This window comes from Chrysemys picta, chromosome 15 (genome assembly GCF_011386835.1).
Source record: "Chrysemys picta bellii isolate R12L10 chromosome 15, ASM1138683v2, whole genome shotgun sequence".
Classification (NCBI taxonomy): domain Eukaryota; kingdom Metazoa; phylum Chordata; order Testudines; family Emydidae; genus Chrysemys; species Chrysemys picta.
In genome coordinates this window covers 2437906-2454048 of record NC_088805.1, presented here as the reverse complement: position 1 = coordinate 2454048, position 16143 = coordinate 2437906, and the positions used below count along the sequence as shown (strand labels likewise).

The following is a 16143-nucleotide window of genomic DNA, read 5'->3' as shown; positions in this document are numbered from 1 at the left end:
AGCTCCTGGAATCATGTGACATGTGATGATTTCAGCCTTCATGTAGGAGTTGGATTTTATAATGTACTATGAGAATTAATGTATGATTTAATTTCATCCTGTCAGCCACCCCTTTTGAATAGCAGAAAGGAATGACAGACCAGAACAATCTTTATGAGTGATTATGGTCAACCTTTTGTTTTAGAATAAGTTATAAAGCTACTATGGGGGGGAGGGATAGCTCAGTGGTTTGAGCATTGGCCTGCTAAACCCAGGGTTGTGAGTTCAATCCTTGAGGGGGCCACTTGGGAATCTGGGGCAAAATCAGTACTTGGTCCTGCTAGTGAAGGCAGGGGGCTGGACTCGATGACCTTTCAAGGTCCCTTCCAGTTCTAGGAGATGGGATATCTCCATTATTTTATTATTATTTTTTTTTTATGGTTTCCTATATGTATTACAAATTAGGAAGTAAGAGACAGGATTCTCTATTGTATCTATGTTAAGAAGTATCAGAGGGGTAGCCGTGTTAGTCTGAATCTGTAAAAAGCAACAGAGGGTCCTGTGGCACCTTTAAGACTAACAGAAGTATTGGGAGCATAAGCTTTCGTGGGTAAGAACCTCACTTCTTGCATCTGAAGAAGTGAGGTTCTTACCCACGAAAGCTTATGCTCCCAATACTTCTGTTAGTCTTAAAGGTGCCACAGGACCTCTGTTGCTTTTTATGTTAAGAAGATTAGAGGAATGTTGAGGGCCTGAAGCCCCAATGTGAATTGTTTTAGTTATAAGATTTAGCAAGGCTTGATTTACAATGTATTCTGCTGAATATACAATACTGCTGTCTGTATACCTTTGAAGGTTTCTGTAAGAGATTGTGTGAATGAGGCATGCATGCATCGGAAAAAGATAAGGTGTGAAAGCCATCACAAATGTCCAGATGGTCAAGAAAAAGTGAGAGACTTGGAAAGACCAGGAGACAATCAGAAAACATCCATTGTATCCGATGTTAAACATGTTAGCAGCATTGACGACCTCAGAGGTGAGGCAGGCACCCCCGAAGGCGAGACAACAAATAAGAGATAACGATGGGAAGCCCGACAATAACCATCAAATGATAACACCACTTAAGGACTAATGATGACAGGATGACATTGCAAAATGCATGGACTCAAATGAAAATTTACAACTATATAGCTGGGGTGTTTTGCCATGAAACTCTGGGTTCAGTCCTGCAAAGCCTCAGATCGCGACCGACAGAACCCAGTGCCACACTCGTGGTCAGTCTAACTGGCCATGAGATTGACTTGAGTTACAACAGACTGGTAACTATGACCATCACTGGCAGGAGAGAGAGAGAGAGAGAGAGAGTGTGTGTGTGTGTGTGTCTAAAAAGCATATGCTAACTGTGGTATTCTCAATAAATGCTTATTTACCTTCCTCTATAAAGATCCCGTGTGCTTTGTATGAGCATAACATTCATTCTTAAAGGAAAATGAAGTTTTTAGCCCTTGTGGCTGTGGAGAAAGCTTCAAAGTGTGACACACACACCCCTGCATCCAAAAGGCTCAAAAATCAGGCGGCCAATAAAAAGAACACCAAATCTATTATTTTTACATAATCTCATGATTTTAAGCCAATCTCCTGATTTTGGTCACCCTGACTCATGATTTTTGAACATTTGGGGTTGTCAATACTGTGAAAGTGATTTGTGTCAGTTTCACTCCTGTTTAAAACCAGTTTCTAGTCTATTATTTGTAGTATGATAAACCCCCTAGAGCCCCAGGCAGGCGCCGTATAAAATCCAGGGCCTTGCCCTGGTAGGAAGTTTCCAGAAGTTCAATGATCTGTTCCAAGCTGGTTGAACTGCAAAAAGTAAGTAGCCGAAATGACACAACGTAATCTAGATTTGTCTACAACTGTTTCGAGTGTTGTATTCAAGAGTAAACATCTACATTCCATTAAACCTAACTAGTGTCCCTGGAATGACTTGCCACAAGCGGTCAGTACGTGTTCGTATTAGAGCTGAATGGGTCGAATATTGATGTAATGTTCTTTCTCTATATAGGAATTGGACACAGGGCTCCTGTCAGCTCATCGCTAAGTTATTATCTGCAAACAATTCGAGTTTTCAGGTGCCTAAGTAGCCCCTGGAATCATGGTTAAAATGCCCCACCCCCAAATCTGACATGAGGCCCTTGTTGCTTATCCCATGCATGGTGCACGTGGGCCTGAACTACTCAGCTTAGGCCAGCAAGTCGTGAACTAGGAAGTTTCTCACCACACTTGGGTGCCTGAGCACATTGCCATGGGTGTCCCCCCTCCCCCATCCCTGCTGCAGGGGGCCAGGCCGAGGCCTCATACAGCAGTTACAGTCCACACAGCAGCCCTTAAAACAGCTGCATGAAAGTTCATTTTGTCAGGTGGAGCGAGGAGCTGGAGGAGCTCACACCTCACCATCCACCCAGCACAGCACCAGCAATCCCGGCTCCCCATTGATCACCCCATTGTCCCCCATCCAGCTGCTGAGCTGTCCAAGGGCGAGACCATGGGAACTGGAACCGCTCCCTTTAAAACCACCCAACCATTACTTGTGTCCCTCCAAAAGAATATTGGCAGGCGGTTCCGCAGGAAGAGAGGAAGCTAAGGGCTGGTGCTGTCACTGGGGTGGGATAAGGCGGAGAGGGAGGGAACTGTGTGGTTCTGTCTGGCTACCACTGACACTGCCAGGCCCGGTGGCTGCTCGGAACCAGATCTCACCAACGCAGCAGCCGGAGCTGCTCCCCACCAGGCAAGTCAATTTCATAAACCCGCTAACACGGAACTAACCCCTTTTTTGGTTCAACTGAAGGTTCAGGGGCAGTGGCAGCAACGGGATTTTCCCCCCCACCCACATGAAACAAAACATTTTAAAAATGGTTTAATAAAATAAGGAAACATTTTGACTAAAATTCTCATGTTTGGTTTGGTTGAAAAGGCTGCAACACTGTAATATTTTGTAAAGAAAAAAAAAAAAAGTTTTGTTGAAAACATTTTGCCCTTGCCCCAACATGGGCATAAAACCAACTGGCCAAACAGTCACAACTAAGGAACATGTCTGGGGGGCTATGGAGCCCTGTTTGCAGACAAGTCAGCAGCAAAACCTCCCCCATCACACACTTGCAGAGGACTGTGGGACTAGGAGCCTGTAGGGATTCCCTCCACACAAAACCCTCGGGCACCCGACCTGAGCTCCTTTGGGTGGTACAGCACTCAGCGGTGGAGGCTTTAGGGTAGGGGGGTGGGCAGAATATATCTCCCCCCACACTCTGTCCCCATCTCTGTCCAACCTCAGCGTCCCCCTGCTTTGCCCCGCATCAGCACCTTAAGCCAGCTCTGGGGTTCATGTTTAAATAATGAGGACCACACTTATGTCTTTGGCCACGCTCAGGTCATCCCCATTCCCAGCTGCTCCGGAGCCTGTGTCATGTGCTCAGTCCCTGAGAAGTTGGGGCACAGGTGCCCAGAACAATGAGTCCTTTTTTGCACTGGTACAATCAAGAACAGTGGAACCCCTGGCACCAGGAGAGGCAAGGTGGTGGTGGGAGGGTCCCCTCGGCACACAGAGCCCATTTCAGGAGGTGATGGGTAACCAGTTCCCAACCCGCCCCCACTCTACTCACAGAGCAGAGAGAGCGCCCCCTGGAGGTGGCTGGCAGCATGTCTCACATGAGGCTGCATCTGGTTGTGTGCAGCGCCCCCTGGAGGCGCATACTGGAGTGGTGGTGTTTGTAGCCCCGGGCCAGCGCACTGCTCAGCAGCTCCTTGAAGAGCAGGACAATGTGCCAGTTGTATTTGGCAGAGCACTCCATGTAGCCGCACTTCCAGCTCTTCTTCACCAGCACCGAGAGTGTCCGACGCGGCGTGAAGCGCTGCTTCTGCTGGTCCCGCTTGTTCCCCACCACGATGATGGGGGCCTCGTTGGTGCCACCTGTCCTGCGGGAGCAAGGACACGTAGATTAGGGAGTGCTGCATGGGGCACGAGCAGTCTGAGAGAAGCCTCATGGAGAGGGGGAGGAGAGGACTTCTAGTAGCCAGGTGCCCTCCCACTCCCAGCCCCAGCTGGCCTCAGCACCAGAGGTGATGTCTTTACACAACCACCCTCATCTGACTCTAGCTTGTCCAAACAGAGCCACCTCCCCTCCTGGAGCCAGAGTTTCTCTCCTCTTCCCTCCAGCCAGGATGGTGAACTAGGAGTATATACATCCCTCTTAAGTTGCGGGACGCACCTGTGATCCCCCAGCGCCCAAAGTGAACAAGCTAATTCCTATGCCTGGGTCTCGGCCCATGGCCAGCCTAACCAAGGAGATGGATCTGCCCTGGAGCCTGATGCAGACACGGTAGGTTTGGCCATGTCTGCCAGCTGCAGAGATCTGAATTTAGGGCAGAGGTGGCCTAGGCTGGTGGCTGGTCACTCCAGGAAGAGGATCTCCAGTGCTTATTTTGTGCCAAGGCTTCCCAGCACTTCTAAGCTTAGCAGTTCGGGCACCGTGGGCTCCCGGCCAGCAACCGCCGCTCTCCAACCGCCCAGCTCTGAAGGCAGCACCACCGCCAGCAGCAGAGGCAGGAGCACCTGGGCAGCGGCAAGCAAGCGCCTTGAGGAACATCTCCTGGCAGCAGGCTCCGCAGGCAGGGGCCGGCTCCAGGGGGCATTGCTGGCCAGTGCCAGGCTCCTTTGGGAGCGCATTGGGGCGGAGCTCAGAGCTGTGCTGCCAGCCCGCCTGGGCAGCGCCCGGCAGTGCAGAGGCAGCTGGCTTGGGGAGCAGGCACAAGCACCAGCTTCCTCTGGGCTCTGGGGGGTGCACAATCCCCCGCTCCGCCTCTGGCCCTGCCCTTCCCGAAGCTTCCACCCCCACCCTGCCTCTTCCCACCCCTCCTCTGCCCCTGCGCCGCCTCTTCCTGCCCCTTCCCTCCCACAGTGCCACCCACTCCCCCAGGTGCGCCCCGTCCCTGCTCCTCCAGCAGCCACAAAACAGCTGATCATGGCAGGCGTGGGGTGGGGGTAGCTGCCTGCCGGTGGGGGAATCGGCACCTATGGGAGCAGGGCAGGGAGGGCAGCCAGTGCCCCAGCTCCCATGGTGCAGAGAACCAGAGGCCAGAGCAGCTCCCACCAGCTTCCCCCTGGTTTCTGGCAGGAGGCACAGTTTGAAGCAGAGGGGAGGCTTGCGGGGTTATGCAGAGTCACATGCCTCCCCCGATTGCTTGGTCGCATGGTGTGGCTGAGACCCTGCCCTGCGGGGCAGCTAAGCCAGCGAGCTGCACCAGGCAGGGAGAGGCGGAGGCAAGAGGAAGCTGCAGGGAGGGGCCGCTGCTTTCTGGGAGGGAGGGGCTGCCCGTGGGAGGCGTGACTCCAGCAGTTCTGGGTTGTGCCCCCCCAGTCACTAGGCACAGGTCATCTCTGGTTTGAAACCTCTGTGCTAAATGGAAGGCAGAAATCTGGGGGGGGACACATGACCCTGCAGTGCAAATATGCTTGCTTGCCCCGGGCGCTAAAATGAGCCCGGCACGTTTTTCATTTCAAATTAAGCCCTGAGGAACTCCCAGGATGTGTGGCCCTTCCCTTTCCCCCACTCCCTCTGGGAGCTGAAATGCAGCCGTGGGGGGCACCCAGCTGCCTCCCCCCGGCCCTCCCCACACTCACCTGTTCTCCAGGATCTGCTGCTGGACCATCTTCACGTACTCAAAGCTCTCGGGGTTGCAGATGTCATACACCAGCACAATGGCGTTAGTGTTCCTCAGCCCACGGCACGTCAGGTCCAACCACTCCTAGGGGAGAGAGTGCAGGCTGCTCGGGGAGGGGCAGAGCCGTCCCATCAGCCTCCACCCCACCACCGGAGGGAGGCAGGTGTGGGGCAGGGAGGCTTCAACAAGCAGAGGGGAGAAGACCGAGATCTCCTCTCAGCTCTCAGAGAGGACGGCTGAGGATGGCGGGCAGCATGGGAGCCCAGGATTGCTTAGTCCCTGTCTGGGGCCATTGGGAAGGGGGTGGGTGTTGCTTGGAGACTGAATTGCCCAGGGCAGGGGGATGGTCCCAGGCTGCGATTTGGGAGGGGTGGGGGGGACAGATAACTGCATCAGGCAGAGGGAACCATCGGCCACTCCCTTATTGACTCATGCGAGTGCCCCAGCCCCTGCCCTGGGCTCCCCTCCCTACTCTGTCACAGCGGCACGTGCATGCAAACCCCACACCTACCTGTGTGTTTGGGACACCTGCCCAGCCGCTGAGCTGCTCTCAGGAGTTGCTATCAGAGCTGGCTGGAAAGGGGAAGTCCCGTTTCCTGGAAAATTCTGGGGTGTCGATGTTTCATTTCCTATTGGAACAGCATGTCAACATCCCGGAAATTCCATTGGCCACAATGCCCGGGAGCTGGACATCAGGGCTGGCGCCCAGGCCACCCATGGAGCTGGACAGCCTGCCCACCCATCAGCCAGCCAGCCAGGACACCTGACCAACCGACCTGCCTGCCTGGCTTCCCAAAGTTTCGATGGAGTCAACACATTCCCATGGAACATTTGTCACATCAGCTGTTTCCAACAAACACTGTTAGGTCTAAAAAACGTCACCCTGCTTTATTGTTAGACAAGAGTTTTCTGCCCTCAGGGATGTGTTCAGCCAACGAAAGTTTGTTCTGATGATGTAATGATTTTTGTTCAAGTCCTCAACTGGTGTAAATCAGCATTGAATCACACCAGTTGGGGAGCTGTCCCCACTGCAGCATTGCTTTACACCAGCTGGGGTTGCCAGAGGAGTTAGGACGTTCCTGTTCAGTTTGCTCATGTTGTTGGCTTTAGCTGTTAATAAAAAACCTCACTTTGGGAATCTAACTCTGCACCCTTGAACAGGGCTGCTCCAAATGCAACCCTGGCCTACATGACACAGCAGCTGAGTTTAACACGCCCATGCACTTAGACGTGGCCATTTGCAGCCGCACAAACCCCAAAGCCAGGAGCAGCAGATGGTCTAGGCTGCTCCAGTAACCGGCACTACCAGCTGTGACGTATCAGGTTCTTCAGAGACAATGTTCTCCCTGATGGTGGCTTAGAAGGTAGGAAATCAACTCAAACTCAGTTAGAGGAAGATCAGGAGAAGAGATGAGAAATGCACATCTATGTTCAAACCAGTGCTTTTAATCAGAAATTGGATGGATGAAGACTCGGCATGATGTTGCCTTTAATTCTTTCAACGACCATGACTAGGGCTGTCCATGCTGCCCAGGAAAGTGTGTTACGGGGCATTGACTGCTCGGGACTCACTTGGGCCAGCTTGTCTGTCCTTCTTGACTTTGGGAAACAACTCAAAGGGCATTGCAACCATAGAAATGGATTCAGCTGAGCCCCGGAGAACGTCTCCCTAAGCATGGAACAGCCTATCACCACGGAGAAAGGGTGGGAAGCCAGAATGCAGAACAAAACTCAGCTTCCCAAGAGAGCAGTGGGATAAGCCATGGAAAGTAGAAGCTGGGAAGTGCCATATGGGTTATCAAATCTAACCTTCTGCAATCAGTGATGCTTCTCCTCTCTGCAGGCATTCTCAGCCTGAGGGCATGACCCACAGATGGTTGCAAACAGGGTCAGGGGGCCACGACCCTGAATTGGGGAGATGGAAAAGGTTGAGAGCCATTGCCCAGAAGGCATTATCCTGTCTCTTCAGGAGCATTTCCAATGATGGGGTAAGGAGGAGGCTACTAAATGGGTGACCTGATGAGGAAGGGATCAACCCTTTATATAAACCTAGAGGGAGGAAGGGAGCAAAGGACCAGCATCGAGCCAGGCAGGGTCTAGTCACTGACTGGGAAGCTGTATGCCCTGGCTCTCCAGCCCCGACAGGCCCACGTGCTGGGCTCTGCTGCCAAACGAGCCACAGAGGCCTGGAGCCTGTCCCCTCGTGGTTGGGAGCCCTTTCCACTCACCTCCAAGGTGAAGGGCCCCTGGGACCAGCAGAGTGCAGAAGACCCAAGTGGGGATCTCAGGCATCACCCCTATGTAATGGGCCTTTCACCTCTGGGGCGGTGTGGTGAGCACAAACCCTTCTCCCCAGCAGAGGGGTTTTGGAGGCAGCAGAATCAGGATGGGGGTGGGGGCTCCCACACCTCTCCAAGTTCCCTTCATCACAAGGGGCAGCTGGACACAGTTTATCAACATTGTTGCCCCTGTGGCCCCATGCCAAGCCAAGTTGAGCTCAGAAGCCTGGACACCTGGTTGGTCAGGCCAGTCTCTGCCTTCTAAGGAAATGCATAATGGGGAATACAGGCCCTATTCTTCTAGCTGCCAAATGGCCCCCCAATGCCTGAAAACAGCGATGATGGTTTTCCCACAGGAAACGTGACTCCTCAGTCGAGTTCGGCGTGTGCGACGGAGCCTGCAGGGAGAGGCCTGAGCCCCTTCCGAGTCTGACCCTCCTCTTCCAAGACAGCTCCCCGCAGAAGGCACAGAGCAGACGGCTGATGCAGACAAATCTCTGGTTTGCAGCTAATCAGGCTCTTGCTTCCCACAGGTGCCTAATGCCAGAGTAACCATCTGTTCCCTGAACCCAGGTGTAGCTGGAGTGGTGAGGCTGCATCCAGAAGTGACTTGAAGTGAAGTGACCCGCCCCGGCCTCCCATTTCATCTGCCTGTGCTCTTCTTGCGGCCCCTGACAAGCAGCCCAACCCCGGTCCCTTCAGCACCTCCCGGCTTCAGTGGAACCACAATGCTGCCTGTTGCATTGTCATAACCCAAGAGTCTCTGAATACTTTACAAACTAGGCTCAGGAATACGGTGACCAGACGTCCCGGTTTTATCGGGACTGTCCCGATATTTACTTGTTTGTCCCGCGTCCCGACCCATGTTCGGTCAGGACGCGAATTGTCCCGATATTTTGCAGTCCGGCACACAGGGGGAGAGGGCTCGTGCCCCTCCGCCCCCAACTCAGCCCCGGCCTCACCCTGACTCCACCCCCTCCCTGCCCCATAGGATCCCTCCCCAAATCCCCGCCCTGGCCCCGCCTCTTCCCCAAGCACGCTGCATTTCTCCTCCTCCCCCCTCCCTCCCAGTCTTGCGCGAATCAGCTGTAGGGCAGCTCCAAGTGCTGGGAGGGAGGGGGGAGGAGCAGGACGTGGCAGTGCGCTCAGGGGAGGCGGAGGTGAGCTGGTGTTTAGCTGCCGGTGGGGGCTCAGCCCCCACCAATTTTTCCTATGCTCCGGCGGCTCTCGTTTTGTTTTTGTTTTTTTTTCCCACCGCTGGTGACCTTCCCTCCCTCCCCCCATTCCTGATATTTCATGTCTCTCATTTGGCCACCCTACTCAGGACTCACAACAGCCATTACCGAAATACAGCTGCTTCTTGGGTGGATGGTGACAGTTGGTTAATTGACACAGCAATATCACAATCAGTTTAGGACAGGAAGTGTAGAAGAACCCTGTATCCAATGAAACTGCAGGTGGCTTTCAGAGAGGCAGCGTGTAAACAGCCCAAGACATAGAATCATAGAATCACAGGGTTGGAAGGGACCTCAGGAGGTCCTCTAGTCCAACCCCTGCTCAAAGCAGGACCAACCCCAACTAAATCATCCCAGCCAGGGCTTTGTCAAGCCGGACCTTAAAAACCTCTAAGGAAGGAGATCCCACCACCTCCCTAGGTAACCCATTCCAGTGCTTCACCACCCTCCTAGTGAAAACATTTTTCCTAACCTCAGGATTAACATGCCAGCTCCTACAGAAAGAACTAGGGGATCTGGAATGACCACAAGCAGCAGGGCCGGCTCCAGGTTTTTTGCCGCTCCAAGCATAAAAAAAAAGAAAGAAAAAAGCCGGAGTGCCGCCGCCGAAACAAAGCAAAACAAAACAAAAGAAGGGCCGGAATGGAACGCCGCCCCTTGAAAAGTGCTGCCCCAAGCACATGCTTGGGACGCTGGTGCCTAGAGCCGGCCCTGCCAAGCAGCCAGGGGCTCAGTTCGACATCTCATCCATAGGGTGCTTCCACAGCAGCCTCTCGTGCCCAGTTGGTTCAAGACCAGCTGAGAGGTGAGAGCGCCATCTACTGAAGCAGGTGTTCCTGTGAGGTCTCCCATTCAAGTACTGAACAGACACAACTTGGCTTTGCTGGCCCTTGCACCCAGCTGTGCATAACCCACCCTGCGCCCCCAGAGGAAGCTATGCAAGGCAAACCCCAGCTTGCTTTTGTGCATTGACATTCACTGCAGCAAATACCTGGAGAAAACAAGTCTGTATTTTAATAAACTTGCCGGTAAAGCAAATCCCTCTGCCATATGCCATTTGTGGCGAAGCCTTTTTTGTGAAGGATCAGACAAGGACTCAAATGTTGCTGAAAGGAATTAGAATAATAAAACAGCTCCTCTGGGAAACGGGGAAAGCCTCCCGTTAACTGGAGCTTTGAGGCAAATACATGAATAATTCCTGCCATGCAACATGATCCAGCCCAGGTGGGAGCTGACGGGGGCTAACAATGAGAATGGAGCTTGAATGGTTTGTTAATGTCACAGGCACCTGGAAGACGGAATGATAGCCCCATGCGGACCATTTTACTGCATTGTGTTTTCCCACCAGGGCCCAGTAATAAGTAAGACCAGGGCCGGTGCAAGGAAGTTTTGTGCTCTAGGCAAAACTTCCACCTTGCACCCCCCCCCCCAGCCCTGTGGCAGCTCCCCACCCCCGCCACCCTGAGGTGCCCCCCCCCGCGGCAGCTCCCCCCCTACCTGAGGCACCCCCCCCCATGGCAGCTGCCCCCGGGGAGCCGTGCGGCAGCTCCCTACTCCAGCTCACCTCTGCTCCGCCTCCTCCCCGAGCACGCCGCCCCCGCTCTAATTCTCCTCCCCTCCCAGGCTTGTGGTGCCGAACAGCTGATTGGGAGGCGGGAGAAGTGGAGCAGCGACGGCATGCTCGGGGAGGGGGCATAGCAGAGGTGAGCTGGGGTGGGGAGCCTTGCGGCAGCTCCCCCCACTGCCCTCAGGCACCCCCACAGCAGCTCCCCACCCCCTGGCCCCGGGGAACTGTGTGGCACCTCCCCACCCCAGCTCACCTCTGCTCCACCTCCTCCCCGAGCACACCGCCCCTGCTCTAATTCTCCTCCCAGGCTTGCGGCGCCAAACAGCTGATTGGTGCTGCAAGCCTGGGAGGCGGGAGAAGTGGAGCGGTGACCGTGCGCTCAGGGAGGAACACTGTAAAAAAAAAAATTGGGGGCACCGCTTTTTGTACCCCCAAATCTTGGTGCCCTAGGCAATCGCCTAGTTCGCCTTAATGGTAGCACCGGCCCTGAGTAAGACCTTTGTGTCTATTAACGTGGTGGCTCCCCTTCCCTCACTCCTGCTAACCAGACCTTCATTCTCCCCCTCTCTGCTCTGGCTCTGCGGCTGGTGCCCAGCAGTGCGGTTTTTTAGCCTACTTATTCGCTAGGCACGACAGCTTCTCACACCAACTTGTGATTTTAAAACAAACAACAACACTAAAACTCACAGCCAAAGGGGGAGACCCCTTACCCCCAGCACTGTTTTGGGAGAGGTCAAAGCAGCTGCCGAACCTGGGAAGCCTGGCTGAGATGTACAGTCAGTCGAGACTCTGGGTCAGTTGAGGGGTTTCTTATGATCGTTTCCATTAGCAGGATTTCTGTGCTGGTGAAATTCGCCCTTGGAGGCCGGTGGCCTGTGTGCAAGTACAGCGCGGGTGCAGCACCCGGGCAGGTACACAGAGCCTGAGCCAAAGTCAGCCGACATCAGCAGGAAGACTCCCCTGGACTTCAGTGGGCTTTGGATGAGACTCATGCTTCCATCAGTGTTCCTCAGCCTTGACCCGGGAGGTCCCCAGCACCTTCAAGGCTAGCTCAGGGACTCTGGCCTCCAAGGGTTGAGAACAAGCAGAAGAAATATCAGCCTCAAAGGCAAGATGGTCTAAGAAGGTGACAAGCCACTGAAAGCAGGGCCTTAGGGTAAGTCTGCCCTACAGCTGGGGATGTGGTTAGCAGCTTGTGTCTGAGGCCCCCTCACTAGCTGTACTCTAGCTAGCGTGCTAGAAATAGAAGTGAGGCTAGCATGATGCAGGCTTCAGTGTGGGTGGCACAAGCGAATACATAACAGGGGGTCAGGCAGGCTTGTGCAGCTGTGCTAGCATCCTTACTTCCCTCTTAGTGAGATAACTAGATTGAAGCCAGGATGGGACCATCTACATAAGCTGCAAAGCAGATTTTTATTATTATTATTTTATGAATGCTCATAGAATTTCCAGCACTTACGTTCATTCGCAGGCAGATCTGTTTGAATGTTTGCCCATTGTTCTGTTTGGATAAAGTAGCAGATTTGGAGACGAGGAAAATGCTCCACTGAAGTCTGATGACTGAAATGGTTTGAAAGCATTTCGAATAGAATCATAGAATCACAGAATCTCAGGGTTGGCAGGGACCTCAGGAGGTCATCTAGTCCCACCCCCTGCTCAAAACAGGACCAATCCCAACTAAATCATCCCAGCCAGGGCTTTGTCAAGCCGGGCCTTAAAAACCTCTAAGGAAGGAGATTCCACCACCTCCCTAGGTAACCCATTCCAGTGCTTCACCACCCTCCTAGTGAAATAGTGTTTCCTAATATCCAACCTAAACCTCCCCCATTGCAACTTGAGACCATTGCTCCTTGTTCTGTCATCTGCCCCCACTGAGAACAGCCGAGCTCCATCCTCTCTGGAAGCCCCATCTTCGGTAACGATCTATTGCCTTGTTGGTAAGCGCACTATAAAATCCTGTGCTCAGCAAGACTCTTTCTGGGACCCATGTATCAGAAGCCTGCAGGTTTCTGCAGAAATCAAGAAGTAGTTACATTTGCAGCACATGGATGTAGGGGTGTGGTTGTGTGTACGTTAGGGTTACCATATGTCAACAATCAAAAAAGAGGACGGGAGGAGCCCCGCCCTAGCCCCGTCCCCGTCCTGCCCTAGCCCCGCCCCTGCCCCTTCCACTCCCTCCCACTTCCTGCCCCCTCAGAACTCCCAACCCTCCCCCCCACTCCTTGTCCCCTGACTGCCCCCTCCTGGGACCCCTGCCCCTAACTGCCCCCCAGGACTCCACCCCCTACCTAAGCCTCCCTGCTCCTTGTCCCCTGACTGCCCCCTCCTGAGATCTTCCCCACATCCTAACTGGCCCCCTAGGACTCTACCCCCTACCTGTCCCCTGACTGCCCCAACCCTTATCCACACCCCCACCCCCAGACAGACCCCCGGGACTCCTGACCCATCTAAACCCCTCTGCTCCCTGTCCCCTGACTGCTCCGATCCCTCTCCCCACCCCTGACACCCCCCCCCCAGAACTCCCAAACACCCCCCCGCGCGCCTTGTCCCCTGACTGCCCCCTCCTGGGACCCCTGCTCCTAACTGCCCTCCAGAACCCCACCCCCTACCTAAGCCTCCCTGTGCCTTGTCCCCTAACTGCCCCCTCCTGAGACCCCCCCACTTGTACTCTGACTGCCCAAAACCTTACACCCCCAACCCCCAGACAGCCCCCCCCCGAACTCCTGACCCATCCAACCCTCCCCCTGCTCCCTGTCTCTTGACTACCCCCCCCCCCCCAGAACCTCCCTGCCGCTTCTCTGACCCCCGGCCCCCTTACTGTGCTGCAGAGCAGCGCGCTCGGCAGCGGGTGAGGGGAGCAGGGTTGGAGCTCCAGACTGCCGGAGGCCGAGGCGAACGGCCAGCGATCTGTGAATGCAGGGCGGGGGGAGGGAGGGAGGGAGAGAGAGGAGGGGAGTGGTGTCAAGTTGCAGGGGAGAGGAAGGGGAAGCGGAGGAAGGGCTCTGGCTGCCGTGGCTCGATCCGGCCGCCTGCCCTGTACGCCGCGCACGCTCTGCATGGGGAGGGGGGGGAGGGGAAATCCGGACATTGACAAATTCCCCCCGGACGCTATTTTTAACTGAAAAAAGCCAGACATGTCCGGGGGAATCCGGACAAATGGTAACCCTGTACGTATGCAAATACACACAAGTGTGTCAGTGTGTGCCTTTGCAGGTGTAGAGGTGTGTAGTTTGTGTGCACGGGTGTATTCTCTGGAGAAGATTTTCAAAAGCACAAATGGGAACTGAACACATAACTGCCCTTTGTGCTTTTGAAAAATCTGTTCTGGGGTGTGTGTGTGTGTTGTGTTGTGTTGTGTTGTGTTTTCACCTCTACCAAGTGTTTACTTCACAGGGCTGTTGTTTTAAAACATTCTTTATGAGTCAAAACTTATCAACAAACTCTGCACTGGGCCCAGGAGAGGAGAGCAATCTGCCAGAACCCACACTCCCTGCAAAGCCCTTTGGCATGGAGTTTGCTTTCTCTCCCTGGATCCCGTTCTCTAGTCTAAAAGACCTGAAGATCTGACCCCTTGGTGCTGCAGAGTCATCCATGAGCAGATCAAAGGGCTGCTGTTAGAGAGTCAGAAACAACACTGCATCTATGGGGAAGTGAATTTCACCCACAACCCTCTGACGAGAACATCAACACCAAGGCCTAGATGGGGCCAAACAAACCATTACATTATTGAACCATCAGCCAAGATGCAAGACTTGGTGGACTAAAATCAAGCATGTGGCATAGAATCACAGAAATGTCGGGCTGGAAGGGACCTCGAGAAGTCATCAAGTGCAGCCCCTGTGCTTAGGTAGGCCCAAGTCAACCTAGCCCATCCCTGACAGGTGTTTGTCCAGCCTGTCCTTAAACTTCCCATGGTGGGGATTCCACAACCTCCCTTGGACGCCCTTTCCAGAGCTTAGCTACCCTTAGAGTTAGAACGTTTTCCTGATAGTGTCCTAAAATCTCCCTTGTTGCATATTAAGACCATTACTTCTTGTGCTATCTTCAGTGGACATGGAAAATGATTGATCACCCTCCCATGTTTGAGGACTGTTATCAGGTTCCCCCCCCCCCCCCCAGTCTTCTTTTCTCAAGACTGAACATGCCCAATTTTTTAACCTTTCCTCACAGCTCATGTTTTCTAAACCTTTTGTCATTTTTGTTGCTCTCCTCTGGACTCTCTCCAATTTCTCCACATCTTTCCTAAGGAGCGGTGCCCAGAATTGGACACAGTACTACAGCTGAGGCCTCACCAGCGCCAAGGAGAGCAGGACAATTACTTCCCAGGTCTTACATACGACATTCTTATTAATACAGCCCAGAATGATATTCGCCTTTTTCACAACTGCATCACACCGGGGACTCACAATCAATTTGTGATCCACTCTAACCCCCCGATCCTTCTGGGCAGTACTGCTGCGTAGCCAGTTATTCTTCATTTTGTAGCTGTGCATTTAATTTTTCCTTCCTAAGTGAAGCACTTTGCACTTGTCTTTATGGAATTTCATCTGGTTGATTTCAGACTGGTTCTCTAATTTGTCCAGGTCATTTTGCATTCTAATCCTGACCTCCAAAGTGCTCACAACCCCTCCCAATTTAGTGTCATCCACATATTTTATGAGCATGCGCTCCACTGTCCAAGTCATTAATGAAGATATTGAATCATGCCGGATCCAGGACTGACCCTGTGGGACCCCACTAGATACACCCTCCCAGTCTGACAGTGAACCATTGATAACTACTCTAAGATCTTTCAACCACTTGTGCACTCTCCTTATAGTAATGTCATCTAGACCACATTTCCCTCATTTGCTTATGAGAATGTCATGTGGGATTGTGTCAAAAGCATTACTAAAATCATGATCTAGCACATCTAGTGCTTTCCCTCTGTCACTAGGCCAGTAACCCTGTCAAAGAAGGGAGTTAGGTTGGTTTGGTATGATTGTTCTTGACAAATCCAGGCTGGCTATTCCTTATAACCCTTTTATCTTCTAGGTGCTTAAAATTGATTGTTTCATAATCTATTCCCGTATTTTTCCAGGTATCCAAGTTAGGCTGACTGGTCTATAATTCCCCAGGTTTTCTTTGTTCCCCTGTTTAAAGATAGGTACTATGTTTGTCCTTCTCCACTCCCCTGGGACCTCCCCCATCCCCCATGAGCTCTCAGAGATCATTGCTGAAGGTTCTGCGAATGCTCCAGCTAGTTCCTTATGTACCCTAGGATGAATCATGTTGTTAGCCTGCAAAGCAGTGCAAATTGGTTTTTGAGAGAGGATCTTTTAAAGCAGGTGTAAATGCTGCCTCTAATCTACCCTCATTTAAGACACCA

At 53.1% G+C, this 16143-nt stretch overlaps 1 protein-coding gene across 2 annotated transcripts in view; it reads right to left on the bottom strand.

Annotated features, from left to right (window-relative positions):
- Positions 1-1902: 1902 nt before the first annotated feature.
- Positions 1903-16143, bottom strand: part of RASL10A (RAS like family 10 member A) — a 30412-nt gene continuing 16171 nt past the window's right edge. The window contains exons 2-3 of one of the 2 annotated variants that reach the window (XM_065568182.1): positions 5654-5778; positions 1903-3948 (exon numbers count right to left, since the gene is read on the bottom strand). In XM_065568182.1, the coding sequence (XP_065424254.1) occupies positions 3678-3948; positions 5654-5778 (396 nt within the window). In that variant the 3' untranslated portion in view covers positions 1903-3677. The remainder of the gene's footprint in view (positions 3949-5653; positions 5779-16143) is intronic. The other variant, XM_065568181.1, reaches the window with a different exon arrangement.